At 38.9% G+C, this 17119-nt stretch overlaps 1 protein-coding gene across 2 annotated transcripts in view; it reads right to left on the bottom strand.

The window, feature by feature from the left end:
- Positions 1-17119, bottom strand: part of MOCOS (molybdenum cofactor sulfurase) — a 229206-nt gene that overhangs the window by 198595 nt on the left and 13492 nt on the right. The window contains exons 2-3 of one of the 2 annotated variants that reach the window (XM_054814508.1): positions 3544-3633; positions 879-945 (exon numbers count right to left, since the gene is read on the bottom strand). The exons of the other annotated variant lie outside the window; for it this stretch is intronic. Of the exons in view, the coding sequence (XP_054670483.1) occupies positions 879-945; positions 3544-3633 (157 nt within the window). The remainder of the gene's footprint in view (positions 1-878; positions 946-3543; positions 3634-17119) is intronic. 2 annotated transcript variants of the gene reach the window in all.

The raw sequence follows: 17119 nt of genomic DNA, 5'->3' as shown, positions 1-17119 counted from the left end.
ATTTATCTGAATTCTGTGATGTGTTTTGAAGAAACCTTTGCTTTTAATGAAGATGATAAATCAAAGAGGAATCCATGACACTTCTTTCCTTGCACAAAGACTGCCATTAAAAGCAGGCAAATAAACTCAAAGCATACATATTCTTCAATAAAGATGTATTTTATGAAGTAGCAAGAGTTACCTAAAACAAACCCCTAAAACCAGTAACCAGGTACCTAAGTTGTGCATTTCTTCATGGTGTAAACTAATGGCAAGAAGTGTACTTCCAGCACATGCTATCCTGACCTTTCAGGGGGATACCTTATTTAGTGATTCAGTTCACTTTCTGTCCTGTACCCAGAAGCCCCAACACTCAATTTTAACTTTTTCTTTTTGCTCAAAAAAAACTACACTAAAACTACTTGAAAAGGTATTTTATTACTCCAACAGAAGTACCTGCTGTAAAACAATGTACACATTCCCATAAGGTTTTTATAAATGCTCACAAGCCATTTATGCCCTATTTAATTTCATCTGAATTTTAACCATGTCCTTGCACTTAGTTCCACCTTACTATCTTACCATACCATCTTACTAATAATCGCTTTTGAGATTCCATCTTCTATATCTTAATTAAAACTGTGGACTTATATTACAGCACTAATTTAACTACAGGACTTTGAGAATTGGGGCATCTGGGAGAAAAAGAATGGACTTTGTCCAACACTTGACTGTCCGAGCACCTTGTGTTTTTGAAGTGAAGTGAGGTGTTTTCTTTAGTTGTGACAGATGACCCTCAGAAAATGATATCGCATCAAAGTAATGAAAACAGCACAGGCCTAATCAAAATGAAAACTATGAAGTGCATCATACAACAACTGAAAGAAAGATTATTCTACCTGTATCGGACATGCTCGATTGTGTCATATGTCAGCTTGCTGCTGATATTCTGACTATGAGGGTTGCCTAGGAGACAACAGAGATATAGAAGTTAATCATTAATCACAATATTGCTATTAATTTTTTCTTTTATCAAAGTATTACACCAAGCCAGCCTGAAAAGATGACAAAGAAAGATTTAACGTATACTTCACAGCAATGCCCTGAAGCTCCTTTGAGCAGTTAGTCAAGAGAAGGGACATATAACAGAAGAGAGCAATTATGACAGACCTTGAAACTTCAGCTGGACCTCTTATAACATTTAGGCAGATCCCTTAAAAAGAAAATGGAATTGCACATGCACAAATGTACTAGGAAAAACTACAGATAGAATGCACATTCATAAATATATTTGCGCTCTAACTAAGAAGCAATTTAGAAGAGACAGCATCTGGAGACAATAGACAGTCATGTCCTGGCACCAGGACTAACCCTGGGTTTTTTAGTGTCTGAAATTCAAATAGCTCATGAAAATATAAATTTTATTGCAAAATTAGTAGCCTCCACAGCACAGCTCAGCACAGGCATGTATTAAAAATTAAGACAGAAGATAAGAAGGGCATGAATTTATCTTCTTGAGCAAAAAAGATTACAGCAATATCCACACAGCCACAGCACACTTTCCTATTAGGAAATGCTTAAAGAACATGCCTAAACAGTTTGGAAAGAGAACAAGAAAAATACTACTATATTAATACGTTTTTTGCAGTAGGCTGCAATAATAGCTACTCTCTTTTTAAAATTTCAAAATCACCCTGCTGAAAGTTATTGAGTGAAGGCATTGAAAAGAAAAATAAATTTAGAGCTCAAACCCAAAACTAATACCTAGACTTTTCATGTCTGATGTTGCATTTCTGTAATTTCCAATTCAAATATTCTCAATTTAGAAGTGAGACTCTCTCTTACATACATTCCCTCATTTACACATGCAACAGTTAAACTGCAGTTCTTTGGGCTTGTGGATTATCACCAAGAAAATAAAAAAGAGCTGTAAGTCAAACTCCCTCTTCACTCACATCTGTGTCTGTTAAAGGAACTCTTTTTATACAACAGTTACTGTTCGCAGAGTATCAGAGATGTAACTGAAAAAAAAAAGAGATTTGACCATACCGGAGCTCTTGTTATCATTTTAGATGAAAGCAGTATTAAAAAAGATACAATTTGTTCTTCCATAGCAATATAGGTACTATGCAAATCTGGTCCAAACTGGCAGCACTACTATTTCTATTCACAAGCACTCAATTGATTCACAAATTTAATATTTTTCCACCACAGATGGTACTTATTATAAAGGCTGAGCCCAATGTTGTTTGAAATAACTAAGATCAGAGTGCATACATTTCACTTTACAATGGCTGTAGTGACAGAACATTAATTTTAATATTACAGACATGCACTTGAATAGGAGATTTTGAATGTAATCAAATCAATGTATCTTGTTATAACAGCAAAAAACCCTATCTCTATCAAGAACAACATCTACTTTGTAGTTGAACTTAAATCCAGGCTCTGATCCTGGCATCACCAGCATTCAAGAAACCAAGGAGGGGGAAATGAGATGTACAATGGCACACTGAAAATGGAAACTACCTAGAACTCTCAAGTGGCTTGCCCAGGTGATAAGCACAAGTGTGCCGGTGCTTGAGTGAACAGTTTTCTTTTAAAGCAGTGGTACCTCGTTCCCAAGTGAGGAATTGCTTTGCTCTGTGTATCAGGGAGCATAAGAAAGACACAAAACTAGTAAAAAGAACACATAGCCCACAGATAGTAACACACAATAAGAAATTTTTATTACTTCAGTGGGACCACTCACAGCATATATAGATAATACTGTACAGTATATTTTTTCCAGTTGAGCATGAATCATTCTAATGTAAATTGTCTCATACAGTAACAATAATTCCCAAACGATAGATGCTGCTGCCTTGGTATAAAAGTGCATTCAGCATGTGGTTCGAAAGACATGCAAGGTTTAAGTAGAGGATCTGGGGGTGAAGTACTTGTAGGTGCTGCTGTAGTGCCCACATCCACGGCTCCAATAGCTAAATCTCCACCCAGATATTGCACCATTCTGTAAATATTTTTACTCGCATTCTTATATGCAAGATCGCTTTGGTGATACACATCATTTTTTATAAGTATGCACTAAAGTCTAATAGTCTGGGAGACGTCTAGCACCTATTCCCTGCCTAAATTCACTTGGGATCTTTGAGCTAAGCTTTCTTCTAAACAAATGCTTATACCGAGCCACAGCTCCCTGCAATAATTCTCACCGAAAAGGAAGGTGGTTCTGGATTCTGGTCCTTGCATAAGAAATTATTTTTGCATTTTGTGTGGGGAAAAAAAAAAAAAAGACTGAACAAACATTGATCAGCATGGCACCCTAACCCCTGGGCAACAGTCATGCTCCCTTTGATCCCAGACAGACATGTCCTTGGCCACCAAAGAACAAAGCTAGGGGTGACACAAAGGGACTATGACTCCTTTGTAAAATCACTGGTCTTCCAACTACTCTATAGGTTAAAAACCCTGCAGAAATACTCTTCCAACAATTCAAGAGGCATAGTCTTGATCTATTTAGATGGAAACTTGAGAAGACTAATGGGAATGCTGTTTTGCACTTACCATAAACGTTGTTTCTGAGGTCATCAGTAAAAGCTTTAAGTAGACTCTCTGGGAAAAGTGCTGAACCGGCATGGTCAAGGTAAGTAATCCCTAAAATAAAAATAAAATCAGTAGATTCAATTTTTAAAATATTTAATTCCATTTTCTCCCACAGCCTACATTGTGAAGTGCATCATTCAAACACCCCTAGTGCAGTACACCACACAAAAAGTCAATTTCCCTAAATTTCCTGGAATATGATAATTCTCTGCCTGACTTAGAGGTCTCTACAGCTCTCGAAAAATGCTTCTCAAATATGTTCCAATAATCAGGGAATATTCACAGCAAGGCATCTTTAATTCACTAACAGAAAAAAAAAAAGGAGGATACAATAGAAGCCCACAATTTTGATTGCATCTTTATAATTTTTAATTAAAAGCCAAATATTTTATGAGGTCCTTCCTTTCATGTTTAGATTACACATTCTTTGGAAAAGAAGTATCTTTTTGTTCTGCCTGTACAAGACTGAGCAAGTTGCTGTCTTCAGCCACAGTACCTTGTTACTCCTAAGCACTATTTATTATGAAAACTACTATTACCGCAACGAGAATAATTATTATTAATAGCAACAACAATAGGAGTGTTGCCTCCTTGCTGACAGATGAAGCAACTCTCTCAAGAACTGACAAGGCCTAAATCATATTTCAAGCCCAAAGACAGGACTAGTTTAAGTTTTAATGTATTAAAATATTTCTTGCCACTTTGCTGCACTTAACATTCAATTCATTTTTAAAATCTCCTTTTATATTATCAAGCTACTGCAAAACTTTTAAATAAAAGCTTATTGGAAATGAAGGCTTTTTCATGTTTGGCCATTTTAGATTTCTTAATCTTCAGCAATTATTCTTCCATTTCTCCCGTGTGTTTCATGTCCTTTATTAGTTTTTTCATTTCACTTACCTTAAGTATTTCAACCTATTTCAAATTTTAATAATGATGAATATGATTAAGATTAGAATTTATTAAGTATTTTAAAGGCCTTCCCTTTCCACAGGGATTTAAAACTGAGTTAAGCTTTAAACAAGAAGCCTTGACACTTGGAAATGTATATAATTATATATTATGTTGCTGTAGCCGTGATTCAGTAGGTAAAGATGCGAGGCAGTGCGGATGATTAAACCAATCCAGTCACCCATCCCTTATTTTCAAAGGAGAAAAGCCCTCCCCTGCCTTAAGATTTCCCCACTTACAGCACCTAGCAAAAGCAGAATTTTTAATTATGTTGATCGAAGTTAATCATGTGTTTTGAGGTGCTTTGAGGGGTGGAGCACGGAAAAAACCTGGATCGATTTATTAGATGTACAGACTCTTTAGGTATTTAGATTTTTTTTTTTTTTTTTTTAAAAATCCTACAAAGTTTCTCCCAAGCAGTATGAAGCAGCACGTACAAGGGTCAAAATGCATACGAGGGTCCGCCTGTCCCAGCTTCTGAGAGGAGAGGTTACAGCCGGGGGAAGGATTGCCGTCCCGGAGGTGACCAGCGGTCACCTCCGGGACGGCAATCCTTCCCCCGGCTAACACTCTCTGGTGGAAGCCTGCCCGCACCGAGCCGCCATTTGGCTTATTAACTCTCAGAGGCAGCAGGAGCACGCCCTGAGCACCTCTCCTCTGGAGGCAGACTACGGCCATTTCCGGATCCTGCCGGCCCCGAGGCGGTTTGAGAGCACGGAGGCGGTAGCGCAGCCGTACCACACGAGGGAACACCGGGGATGTGGCTCCTCCATCACACACCGGCCTCCCACGCGGGGACGGGCCCTTCCCACCCTGGGCGACGCTCCTGGGAGGCGATGTGGAGAAAAAGGTCTCTAGGTAAAGGCCCACGAAGTGGTTTATCGAATTCGATTTGTTACAGAGCTAATTACGAAGTACAATATTGCGGTTCTGTGAAATGGAGGTAGAAGAACCAGCCGGTCATTTTTTAAATTCTTCCTCTGGGTATATTATTTTGAAACTGTGGGAGGACATTTGGCTGAGAAAGGAAAAATGATTAATTCTTAAACTTTTTATTTTATCTTTAATGCTGCTGTTTAATTGAAAACAGAGAACAGCATTTAATTCTCTCTTGCCACTGCCCAGAAGAAGAAATAGGCTCTCTCATCATTTGAGGCTGTGCTGAAACAAACATCTTTATTGCTATTGCACTTTTATGCTGTAGTTTTTTCCTTCCTGTCTTATTTCAATAAAACTATATTTTCAAAGGAAAGAAAAAAAAAATGTGGCACACGCATAATACCAGCGAAGAACAGAACATTAATAACTTTCATTGTGCTCTTCCCCTAGTTTAATAACATTTCCTATTTTAACTTCATTGAATGTACATTAACCAGAGGGATTTGTCAGTATATACAGAATAATATAGTTGCCCCTGTTTCACTGTGGTATTTAGTACACAGGCTGTCAGCACTATGAAATTATACTGTTTATGAGAAGTAACAGGAGAAAGAAAATATAATATGATCAATCAAAAGAAAATTAAAATGCAATATCTTTCAGGACGTGGTTTCACTGCTCAGGGAAAATGTAAAATTAACTTTTAGTTTGATTTACATACTATTATGTTTGGAATGCGTAACTGACTTCATTGATCTAATAATATACCAACTATTTGATAAAATCACATTTCAGAAGTAGGGGGTTTTTATGGGAGAATTGAGAACCACTCAATGTGTCGGCATTAGTTATGGAAAGTTATTCAGTAAGAGTATTGGTTCATAAGCTGTAATATTCACAGGCTAATATTCTTGCAGATTAATTTTGTATGGGGAGCTCTTTGGGAACCAACACAGGCCAGTCTGTCCTGTTGAAGAAAGCCCCAGCCCAGCTCTCTGCACTCCTTCTGTGCTACAGTTCACCTCTTGACATCTGCCATTGCTGGGTGCCTGCCTTGGCTCTTTGTAAACCTTCGGGCATGCACGTGCAGCCTCAGAAACACCAGGGGACCATTCGGTTTAACTGTACATTTCTATCTTTTAAATGAGAAAAAATAAAGATAATTTAATTTGAAACTTTTTAAAATTAAAGTGTAAGACCAAGTGAGAACACTGGACTATGCATAGACTGACTGCCTGCAGAACACACAAGGCAACAAAAAACCCCCTGGATTAATCTTTTGGAGCCAAAATACCTGCTTCTTGGTGCTACACATTTCTGCACTTTGACTGAGTATCATTTCCAAAAATAACCAATCTACCTACATTGCATGTAGCTGCTCTACATCCACCTCCTTAACCTTTTGCCACCCTATGATTCTACCACGGTCACCAAAACAAGCCAACCTGCGCTGTGACTTCACAGATTATTTCTCACAGCCCCAGCACTTGAAAATTCCTGCACTCTAGCTGATTACAGGCTGCCAGTTACATTGCCAGAAGTTTCACAATGAAGAATGAAATGTGTAGTTACAAGGCAGCAACTGCACAGAGTCATGAATTTTGATTGGTGGATATAATTGCAATTCAGTGGGATTATATACACAATATTACTTGGAAAGTAGATACAGCCAATGCCCCAGGGAGACAGTATATATCTTAAGTACAGCAATATTAACAAAACCAGTATGAAATAGATTATATGGAAACAAGCTGAAGGCAAAATAAAGCATTATCTGTCAAAAGATAAATATGACAGATTTTCATACACCAAAACAAAAGCAAGAGAAAACTGGAACAACTAAGTGACAAAATACAGAGGAGAGGGCTCTACAGAGGTCGTAGACAAGTGTGATATCATGTGGACAGAGTGAGGTTTTAACATTTAGTATCACCTTAGGTACTGCAGGTTATTTTAGTCATCGAACTCAGAAGTCCTTTAGAGGCAGCTCCCTCTTTCCATTGACTGCATAAGAACTTAGCTCCCCCCCAGAGATGCTCCTAAATTAAATGTCAAAATTATGTAATATGTAAAAACATTATAAAAGTGCCTGAAATCTCATGATGATACAGGGCATAGTATGTCCACACATCCTGGTTCTGCAAAACCATTAATGAAGTACATTAAAAGCAAAAAAAACCAAAATTCTACAAACATGGCTTGAGATTTGCTTTTGCTGGATATTTTCTGGATTAAACATTTAGTGAGTATTGTTCTCTGTACCTTCAGTTTCTGTTTGGCATGGACTTAGACAAAAGCTATCAAAACCGGAGTATGTTTTCTGAATAACAATGTGCCTCTCACTGAAACACTCCTGCTCTGCTAGACAAAGTAATGTTTTGTTTCCCTTGCTTAGGGCCAAGGAGGTCTTCAAAAGACCACAAAAGCATAGTGCTTGATGGACAAGGCCATAGATGCCAAAAGCCTGAATAGCTACCATGCAGACCCTGTTCCTCAGCATGATTTGACTTAATTGCTACAGGCTGGGTGAAGTAACACAGCAGTCAGCCCGCAGCCATGGGGCACATTCTGCTTCCCACTGCCAGTCCTCAAGAGTTCATCAATTCGAGTAATCACAGCTTGACCTGACTGCCAAATGCTGATCCGCAGGGACTGCAAGAAACCTGGATAATGGTATCAATATTTTAAGGGCCGCTAACAAGTTACTGAGTTCTGTGGGAAACTGGTGTTTAATTAATGTATTTTAGTGTTTGACTTGACAGACTGATTACAAAAAGCAAAGCATGAAATGTGCAATTACATTTATCTGTAATAAGTTCCCATTATTTTTCTCCACGTGCTATTGGCTTGCATTATTTGCTCTCATTGCATTATTACCTACAGCAAAGCAGACAGAACATTAAAACAGTGTACAGTCAGTACCATATACCCTCTTTGCTTGCTGTACTCCTCAGCAGGGGCCATACTGACTCCACAAAAGCTATTTAGGCGGCTGGGGTTATTCGAGTAAGCACTGGCACTCTTCTATGTACGTGAGCCCCTACTTGCAGCATATATTTACAGCTTGCTGGTATTGAGGTCTACGTAAGTGCTAAAGAAAGCAAGGATTTCACATTTATTAAGAAGCCACATCCAACCCTATGAAATGTATCTTTCACAGCTATAGAAAAAAAAAAATACATGCCATCAAATTTCATCATTTGGCAGCTCCTGTGCTGAGACCGTAGTAAAGGGATCAGTCAGCACCCACCTACATCCATTTGGCCGACCTGTAAGACACAGCTTTATTCAGTGCTCACTTTTTGATCACTAGGGCGTGATTAAACATCGAGTGCAGTCAGTGTTGTTACGTCCACAGACACCTTTAACAGGTTGCATTCCAGACCAGCTGAAGCCTTACTTGTGGGCATGAATCAGAGATACCTCAGCTACATGCAAATAACATACTGCAGCCTACCGTCTCATCGTCTTTGGATGAAATATAAATCACAAGTGATTCATATTTATGCAAGTCTTCAAACAACTGTAGCTCCCCCAAACCGAAACTAGTTTTCACGCCTCCCTAGTGAAGATACTACCATCTTTCAGTCTCTCTTTTTTTTTTTCTTTCTTTCTGATGCAATTGATCAAATGAAAGAAGAGTTGAAAGAAAACATATTCCCCTTTTTTCTATTACTGGAAAATGCCTTCGTTGGTTTTGCTGAAATTTTCACAGAAACGTTCACTTTTGTGTAGGAAAGAGGCATTCAGAATTTCCATTGGAGCTGAAAACACAATGGTAAAAAGCAATGTTTAAGGAAACTTAATAATAATCATTTATAATAGCGGCAATTAGCTAAACATTCTAGTAGCATTCTCCTGCTCTACTTTTTTTCCCCATTCTTCCCATAAAACAGCCACAGGCTTACAACAACATGCCAAGATAATGTTTGAAACTGACTTTTCTAGTCAGTTCTGTTTCTTGCTCTGTGACCTGAATTAATTGGATTCATATAAAATCTAGGACAAATTAGTGACTGAAGATTCTCTGCAAAATATATCAAATGAAATGTGATATATAGAAGGCCTTTTAAATTATTTTATGGGTTTCCAAAGACACTAGGAGAAAGACATACTAACTTCAAAATAACAGAAAACCAAAAAGTAACCCTTTTCTTCTCCCTTTTTCCTTAAAACTTGTTTTGATACAGAAATACTCAAATCACTATGAGCTTCTGTGAGCTAGAGCCTTGGGTTGAACATGCAACCACAGCAATAATTAAACACCCGCATGAGAACTGGTAGATGCAATGAGCAGTGAATGACAGCAAAAATCGGTTATCCTGACTGTTGAGGCCCTACAGAAGTACTTCCCAGCCATCACTTCTTCCCAATGACATGACGATGTGTAATGCCTTGTTTGGCAAACCCAACAGCACCTCCTTCTGATGACTTCTTCTGGCAAAGGGGCTGCTGCTACTACAAACAGGTATTAAAGGTATTCTCCAATGGAAGTTCTTCACACGAGGTTCCCCACAATTACAGCCCTTGATTTATTTATACAGCAAATAGTCCATTGCCAGGAACAGATAGTGAAGATCAATTTCAGGGATATAAGCATAAGTGAAACATAAGTTTTCCTTCAGCATAAATTTGGACTGTCTTTCAGAGACAAACATGTAAAACCAAATAACCACGTTACCAAGAGGAACTGTACATAAATTCAAAGACTGTGAAATGAAGACTGTGAGGACGGTTGGTCAGAACCCCACTCTCAGAAGATGAGAAATCTGAGAAGACTCTCCTGGCCCTGATTTGCTACAACACGCAACTACTCTCATCAACCAAGCTACCTCCATCTAAAAAACAGGCAGGTTGTTAGTCTACCTTGCTCAAACCAGAACAGTGCTTCAGAATCGCAACCTCCTAGTAAGAAACTACATCTTAACCTCTAGACTACGTTTTTTTCATTGTCAGTGTATTCTCGTATCTCCTGTGTCAGCACTGTTTTGCTTTAATACCTGTCTTCACCCAGTCAGCTTCAGCAGGTATTTCTCCCTTGACAAGCCAGTAGCACCTCTCCACCTGATCTGTCTAAAAATGCCATCTTCCTTTACATCTAATGCATGATAAATCTGACAAGCCATTCCAGTCCCAGTGGTACCTCTTCCAGCTGGAAGCCCTTTCGCTGAGAGGGACAGGGAGATGGAGAGCATGGGGTGAGGGAGCAGAATGGACATTCCGGAAGATCTCAGAATTTTGGAAATTTTCCCTAATTTACTGGAAAAATACCTCCTCTGATCAATACATCCATATCTCTTGGCTTATACTCCTGTTACTTCTTACCTGGTTTATACTCCTAATTGTTCTAGTAGTCAGAAAAAAACAGCATTATTAAACCAGGGAGAGGTTTAGTGCTTGAAAAGTCTTTCTGTAATGCTCCTGTATCACTTTTTTGCCAGTGACCAGTCAGCAACATAAACTGAAACCACAAACAGGAGATAGCAACAATTTGTCAGTGTGCCTTCTATAGCGCAAAAAAAATGTTAAGTATCGCAGTTTCAGTATCACTTCTGAGTAACTACTTAAGAGTTAATACAATGTTTGGTGGGAATTTCATTTTAATAAGACACAGAAATACTGAGATTTTATGAGGGAGATAGGAAGCATGCATGAAAAACTATGCATAAGCTTTTCTAGTGCATATGTATTGGGTTAATCTAAACATTTTTCCATCATAACATCTTTTGGCACCAATTCCCCACAGAGCAAGCCAGTTTTACTTTATAGTAATTTGATCCAAGCTCCTACCTCAAGTGAAACTTACACAACTATAAACAGACCAATCTAAATGATAAGATTATGCTCAATTGCTTTACCTTTAGTGAAGTTCACAGACTGCATTAGACATACAGACGTCAATAATACAACTCACAAAATAATTGTATTTCTTATTTTGGATTTTTTCTGATATGAGAATTACTTTGTAAAATTTTTCAGCACTGACTATAATTTCCTAATACCTCCACAAACAACGTAATACTTCAATACAAAAAACATCACCTAATTTGAAAACAAGATTTTTCCCACTAAAAAAATAAATGTATAACAGAAACAAACAGGTTTCTGTCAATAATTTAATAGGAATGTAATTATACATTAGCATAAATGTTCTGTTAATACCTTATTATATTTGGCCTAACTTAGTTTCTGCAGTTTACTTTCCATTTAATAGGGGTCTTCCCAAGCATAGTCTCCAAGTCTTCAACAACCATTTCCAGAAATGTGCTAGGAATGAAAAAGTACATTTATCAAAAAAATGTTATAGTAAACCACAGTTTTTAATTCTGAAACAGTATGATAACTGGAGAGCTTTGTTAACTAGTTCTGACAAAAGTAACAAAATGCCAGCTTCCTAATGACTAGGCCTGAATGCAGCAGTATGTCAGAGAAATCTACCTAACACCAGCCTGCTTTTAATAGGAATAACAGCATGCAGCTTCCAGATATTCTATTTTTGTTTAATTTCACTGATCTCTGGCATGTTACAGCTTACTAAAAGAAAACTAAAAATCACTGGAGCTGTTGACACAAGCACATAGCTTATGATCCTCTTTCTAAGGGACTTTTACCAGGTGACACAGCTTTTGGAGGTTTGGTCATTACTTTGATGCTAACTTCGGACAGCAAAAATCCACTGCTGGATACTGATGTCATCTACCTGGACTTGTGCAAAGCATTCGACATTGTCCTGCCTGACATGCTCGTCTCTAAATTGGAGAGACATAGATTTGACCACTCAGTGGATATGGAACTGGCTGGATGGTTGCACTCAAAGGGTTGCGGTCAACAGCTCGATGTCCAAGTGGAGACCAGTGACAAGTGGTGTTCCTTAGGGGTCGCTGTTGGGATCGGCGCTGTTTAACATCTTTGTCGGCGACATGGACAGTGGGATTGAGCGCACCCTCAGCAAGTTTGCCAACGACACCAAGCTGTGTGGTGCGGTCGACAGGCTGGAGGGAAGGGATGCCATCCAGAGGGACCTTGACAGGCTGGAGAGGTGGGCCTGTGGGAACTGCATGAAGTTCAGCAAGGCCAAATGCAAGGTCCTGCACAACTCTCAAGCACAACTACAGGCTGGGCAGAGGATGGAATGAGAGCAGCCCTGAAGAGAAGGACTTGGGGGTGTTGGTTGATAAAACATGAGCCGGCAGTGCGTGCTTGCAGCCCAGAAAGCCAACCGTATCCTGGGCTGCATCAAAAGAAGCGTGACCAGCAGGTCAAGGGAGGTGATCCTGCCCCTCTGCTCTGCTTTTGTGAGACCCCACCTGGAGTACTGCGTCCAGCTCTGGGGGCTCCAGTACAAGAAAGACATGGAGCTGTTGGAACGAGTTCAGAGGAGGGCTGTGAAGATGATCAGAGAGCTGGAGCACCTCTCCTATGAGGACAGGCTGAGAGAGTTGGGGTTGTTCAGCCTGGAGAAGAGAAGGTTCTGGAGAGACTTTATAGCAGCCTTCCAGTACCTAAAGGGGGCCTGTAAGAAAGCTGGAGAAGGACTGCTTACAAGGGCAGGCAGTGATAGGACAAGGGGTAATGGCTTTAAGCTGAAGAAGGACAAATTTACTTAGATGTTAGGAAGACATTCTTTACTGTGAGGGTGGTAGGTACTGGAACAAGTTGCCCAGAGAGGTTGTGGCTGCCCCCTCCCTGGAAGTGTTCAGGGTCTGGTTGGATGAGGCTTTGAGCAACTTGGTCTAGTGGAGGGTGTCCCTGCCTATGGCAGCAGGGTTGGAACTAGGTGAACTTCGAGGTCCCTTCCAACCCAAACCATTCTATGACAAGGGGCAACGGGCACAAACTGGAAAACAGGAAGTTCCATCTGAACGTGAGGAAAAAACTTCTTTCGTCTGAGGGTGACAGAGCACTGGAACAGGCTGCCCAGAGAGGTTGTGAAGTCTCTTTCTCTGGAGATCCTCAAAGCCTGCCTGGACACAATCCCGTGCAACATGCTTTAGGTGATCCTGCTCTAGCAGGGGCGTTGGACTAGATGATCTCCAGAGGGCCCTTCCAACCCCTATCACTCTGATTCTGTGATTCTATGATACTGCTATATAGCTATTTAGGAGGAGTTTGTGGCTCTTGCAGAGGCATTACCTTACATTGGGTATAGACATTATCATTTCAGACGTTGGATTCTCAGGCCTCTGAAGGGCTGCAACAGGACAAAAAAAGTCTTTTCTAAAGTCTAGTGAGTCTAGTGAGTCAAAAGGAACCCAATCGAAGTCTGATTGAGTTTCCAGCTGTACTGCAATGAACCAGAGTAGAGCTTTGCCTTCAGGTCACAGAGACCTCACCTCTGCAGAAGAGAAGCAAGCTCCATTGAAACATGAGAACATGCATCAAGGTCTGATTCTGAGGCTTTGAAGGAATTATGAGGCTCTGTTGAACTCTGTATGAGTTAAATCATTAACAAATACACTATTATCAGCATTTCCTAAACATACTGCACTGATTACCTTTTTGGTTCCAGGCTAAGTTAAAGAGCTGGGTTATGATCTGCACAGAAGCTTAAATGACCTTTGAAACAAGTGAAATTTTCCCTTCTTGAATAAGAAATGCTGCGCTGCTCATATTGCTATCTTATCATATGGCATCTACAGAAAAACTTCAGTCTCTGGGGTATGCATGCACTCTCTAGAAGTCCAGGTATCAGTTCAAAAAGTGCAACATTTTTAATAATCCATTGACAAAAGGAGTAGGAGGGCTATAACAACAGAGGCAACAGCAACAGAATCTCAGAATGACATAAATCAGCTTACTAGAGTCAGTTACATCAAATGAAGAACTGCTCCAGAAGTTTATTCACAGCATCCAGGTGATGAGTGTTTCCTCCAAGCACATATTATACACCTTTATTTACAAATATGCACAATTATGCCTGTGTATGCAGTACTGAGATGGGTCTATGAATATGTGTACATAAGTATTCCCTTAAGAGGATAATTAGTATTTTCATGTTGCTTCTTGTAGCAGAACATAAGGAAAAGCAGATGTGAATCTGGAGACTCTTCCCTTACAGCTCTTTTCCACCTTCTCTTCTCTACTGCTTATCTAACTACATTTTGATATTTTTGGCAAAGTGATAACCTAGAAGTCATTGCATCTGCTTTCAGTCTCAATCGAAACTAACATCTACAGAACAACATCAACACTCAACAAAAACAATACCAACTTTTGATAACATACCAAAGTTAGGGGTTTTTGTCAGGGCTTTTTTTGTTAAAGAAAGAAAAGATACTTAAAGTGCCTCTTCCATCCCCCCCAGTAAGGCAGACCAAAACAAAGGTATCTAAAATATCCACGTTAACCATAGTTAGTGGTGGATATCTTTGAAGAGAGTTAGGCATACTTCTAACTTGAATAAATTTGCATTCACTAGAGAATTCTAGTACAGGGGTCTGAGTTCTAATGCTGTTCAGCTCAATGCAAGTCCATTCAGTCAACTACTTTTCTCCTTTGCAACTTTACTTCATTTATCAGGATGCTCTATGTTTAAATAAAAGTAGGATTTGGGGCACCTGTGAAGTTAATCTGATTTATGCTAGTACTAAGAGAATACAAATCTCTGAGCATCATGAACCCAATAATAGACTGATGCTACTGGTATAGACTGACGCTACTGGTATAAATACACAGAATTTCATGTTTGGTAACAACCTTCCAGTGGATACTTTTGCCTACAAAAATGAGTTTCTCGGTTTCTCCTTTTTTTTTTTAAGGACCCAGCAATAAAGCAATTACAACTTTATCCCAATTTTATAACCATACACCTAAAGAGTATTTTGCTGCGCTTCACTAAATCACAGTATAATTCCTCTCAATTAAAGGGTTTCTTCCAATACTAACGATATTAGAAATGAAAGAGAATTATAATTTCACCATAAATTATTCAAAGTACTAAATAAAATGGCCTCATTAACACTAGGCTAGCTTTGAGAATGAATAAAAGATTATGCATGGAAAAACAAATATTCCACAGTTTCCCTAATCTCTGAACTCTGGGCTTAAAAACACAACTCTGCATTGTGTTTTGCCTCAAGGCAGCTGAGAAAACATTATGCACTTAAAAATCAAGGTCTTCCCCCACAAAATGTATAGTCTTGCCATATTTGAATAAATGACAAGACCAGGCACAACATTCATACAATGTGCCTTACTCAGTTTATGACACAAGATACTTGAAAATACTATCAAGATAAAATCACACATAGCGTACTCTTCCTCCAGAACTGACTACAGGATTGGATCCTGAGTATGAGTACCAATTTCCTACCTGGAGTCTCCGTAACTATCAGAAACACACTGAATTGCTGGAGTTGGTGGCATTCCCTGCCCATGCTAAAGCCTGGTCCTTCTTTACAGACCATTTCTACCAATGCCGTGCAAACCAGAGATTGCTGAGCACACCTATTCCCCACACAGGCAAAGAAGGATGTCAGGTGGCAGGTGGAGAGTTACGCAAGCTAAGAAATTCAGGAATTGATTCTTTAACATGAAGCGAGGGTGGAGAGGAATTCTAAGCAAGGTGAACTTTATTTATGACAATGATCAAGTTATTAACAAAAAGTATTATCATGAATGGAAAAGTAATAGTAATTTGCTAATATTCCAGAGCTAATTTCTGTGCTGTTAATTTTCAGATACTTCCCCAGACTTGCTAGTCTAAAACTATTACCTAGAAGTAACATGACAGAATACAATTGAGTTTCTGTAATGAGCTCTTATTATATCCTGAAAAATTCTACTTTTTGTGGAATTTGTGCTTGCGGGCATAATATTACTATATTCCCCCAAAGAAAGTATGTTTGAGGCAACAGTAGTACATTTGGTTCTTATCACTAGCATTTTAAAGCTACTTATTTGTCATTAAGATGAAATTCATTTGTAATTCCTGTTTATTTTTAGCAAAACTGCAAGAACATTTTTCACCAAAAGGATCACCCAGAAGACATAAAAATGAAACACCTAAACATATCAAAACCACCTTCTAAGATACTTAGTAAAGGTTCCCAGTGGAGCACAGAAAGGACAAGACATGGGGTAAGGGTTTGGAAAATGTAAGGGAAAAGATTATAACTCTAAGCAAAAGAAGCACAAAATCAAATTGTTTAAATAAAAATGTAAATTTTAAAATTAGTACGTTAGGGTGCCCTCATTTGTGTCCTTAAGTTACAGTTACCTCAAGAAGGACCTGATTTTCAAAAAATTGTAAAATCACATCCATTGTAAATCTGATTCAGCCAGATGTCTCAATCTGCCACACCACCTTTCAAATTAGAGTATCCAAAATTCAAACAATTAAGGGGGAAAAAAAAAAGTCTTGGTCAAAATATTCTGACATAATGATAACTCAAAGAATGCATCTAACCCAGTGCATACAATTGGTTCTACGTGTTTAATTCCAAATCTATTTACATCTAAAAACTGCTCTACAAATTTGTGCCATAAATACCAGAATGGGAATGATCCCTAATTATGTCATGTAGTCACCACCATAATGCAATTAATGGCTCCCCAATAGTCAACCTAGAATGAACCCAGGCAATTTGCTGCACAGAACGTCATGCACGTTTCATGTGAGATAACTGCTTTGAGGAAGTTTGTTTCCAGATGGACCGTGAGCATCCCTCAGTATTTTGTATAAACCAAATATCTGGTATTTTGCCTC

Source organism: Grus americana, chromosome 2 (assembly GCF_028858705.1).
Source record: "Grus americana isolate bGruAme1 chromosome 2, bGruAme1.mat, whole genome shotgun sequence".
Classification (NCBI taxonomy): domain Eukaryota; kingdom Metazoa; phylum Chordata; class Aves; order Gruiformes; family Gruidae; genus Grus; species Grus americana.
The sequence above is the reverse complement of the archived record's forward strand: the minus strand, read 5'-3'. Positions and strand labels throughout refer to the sequence as shown.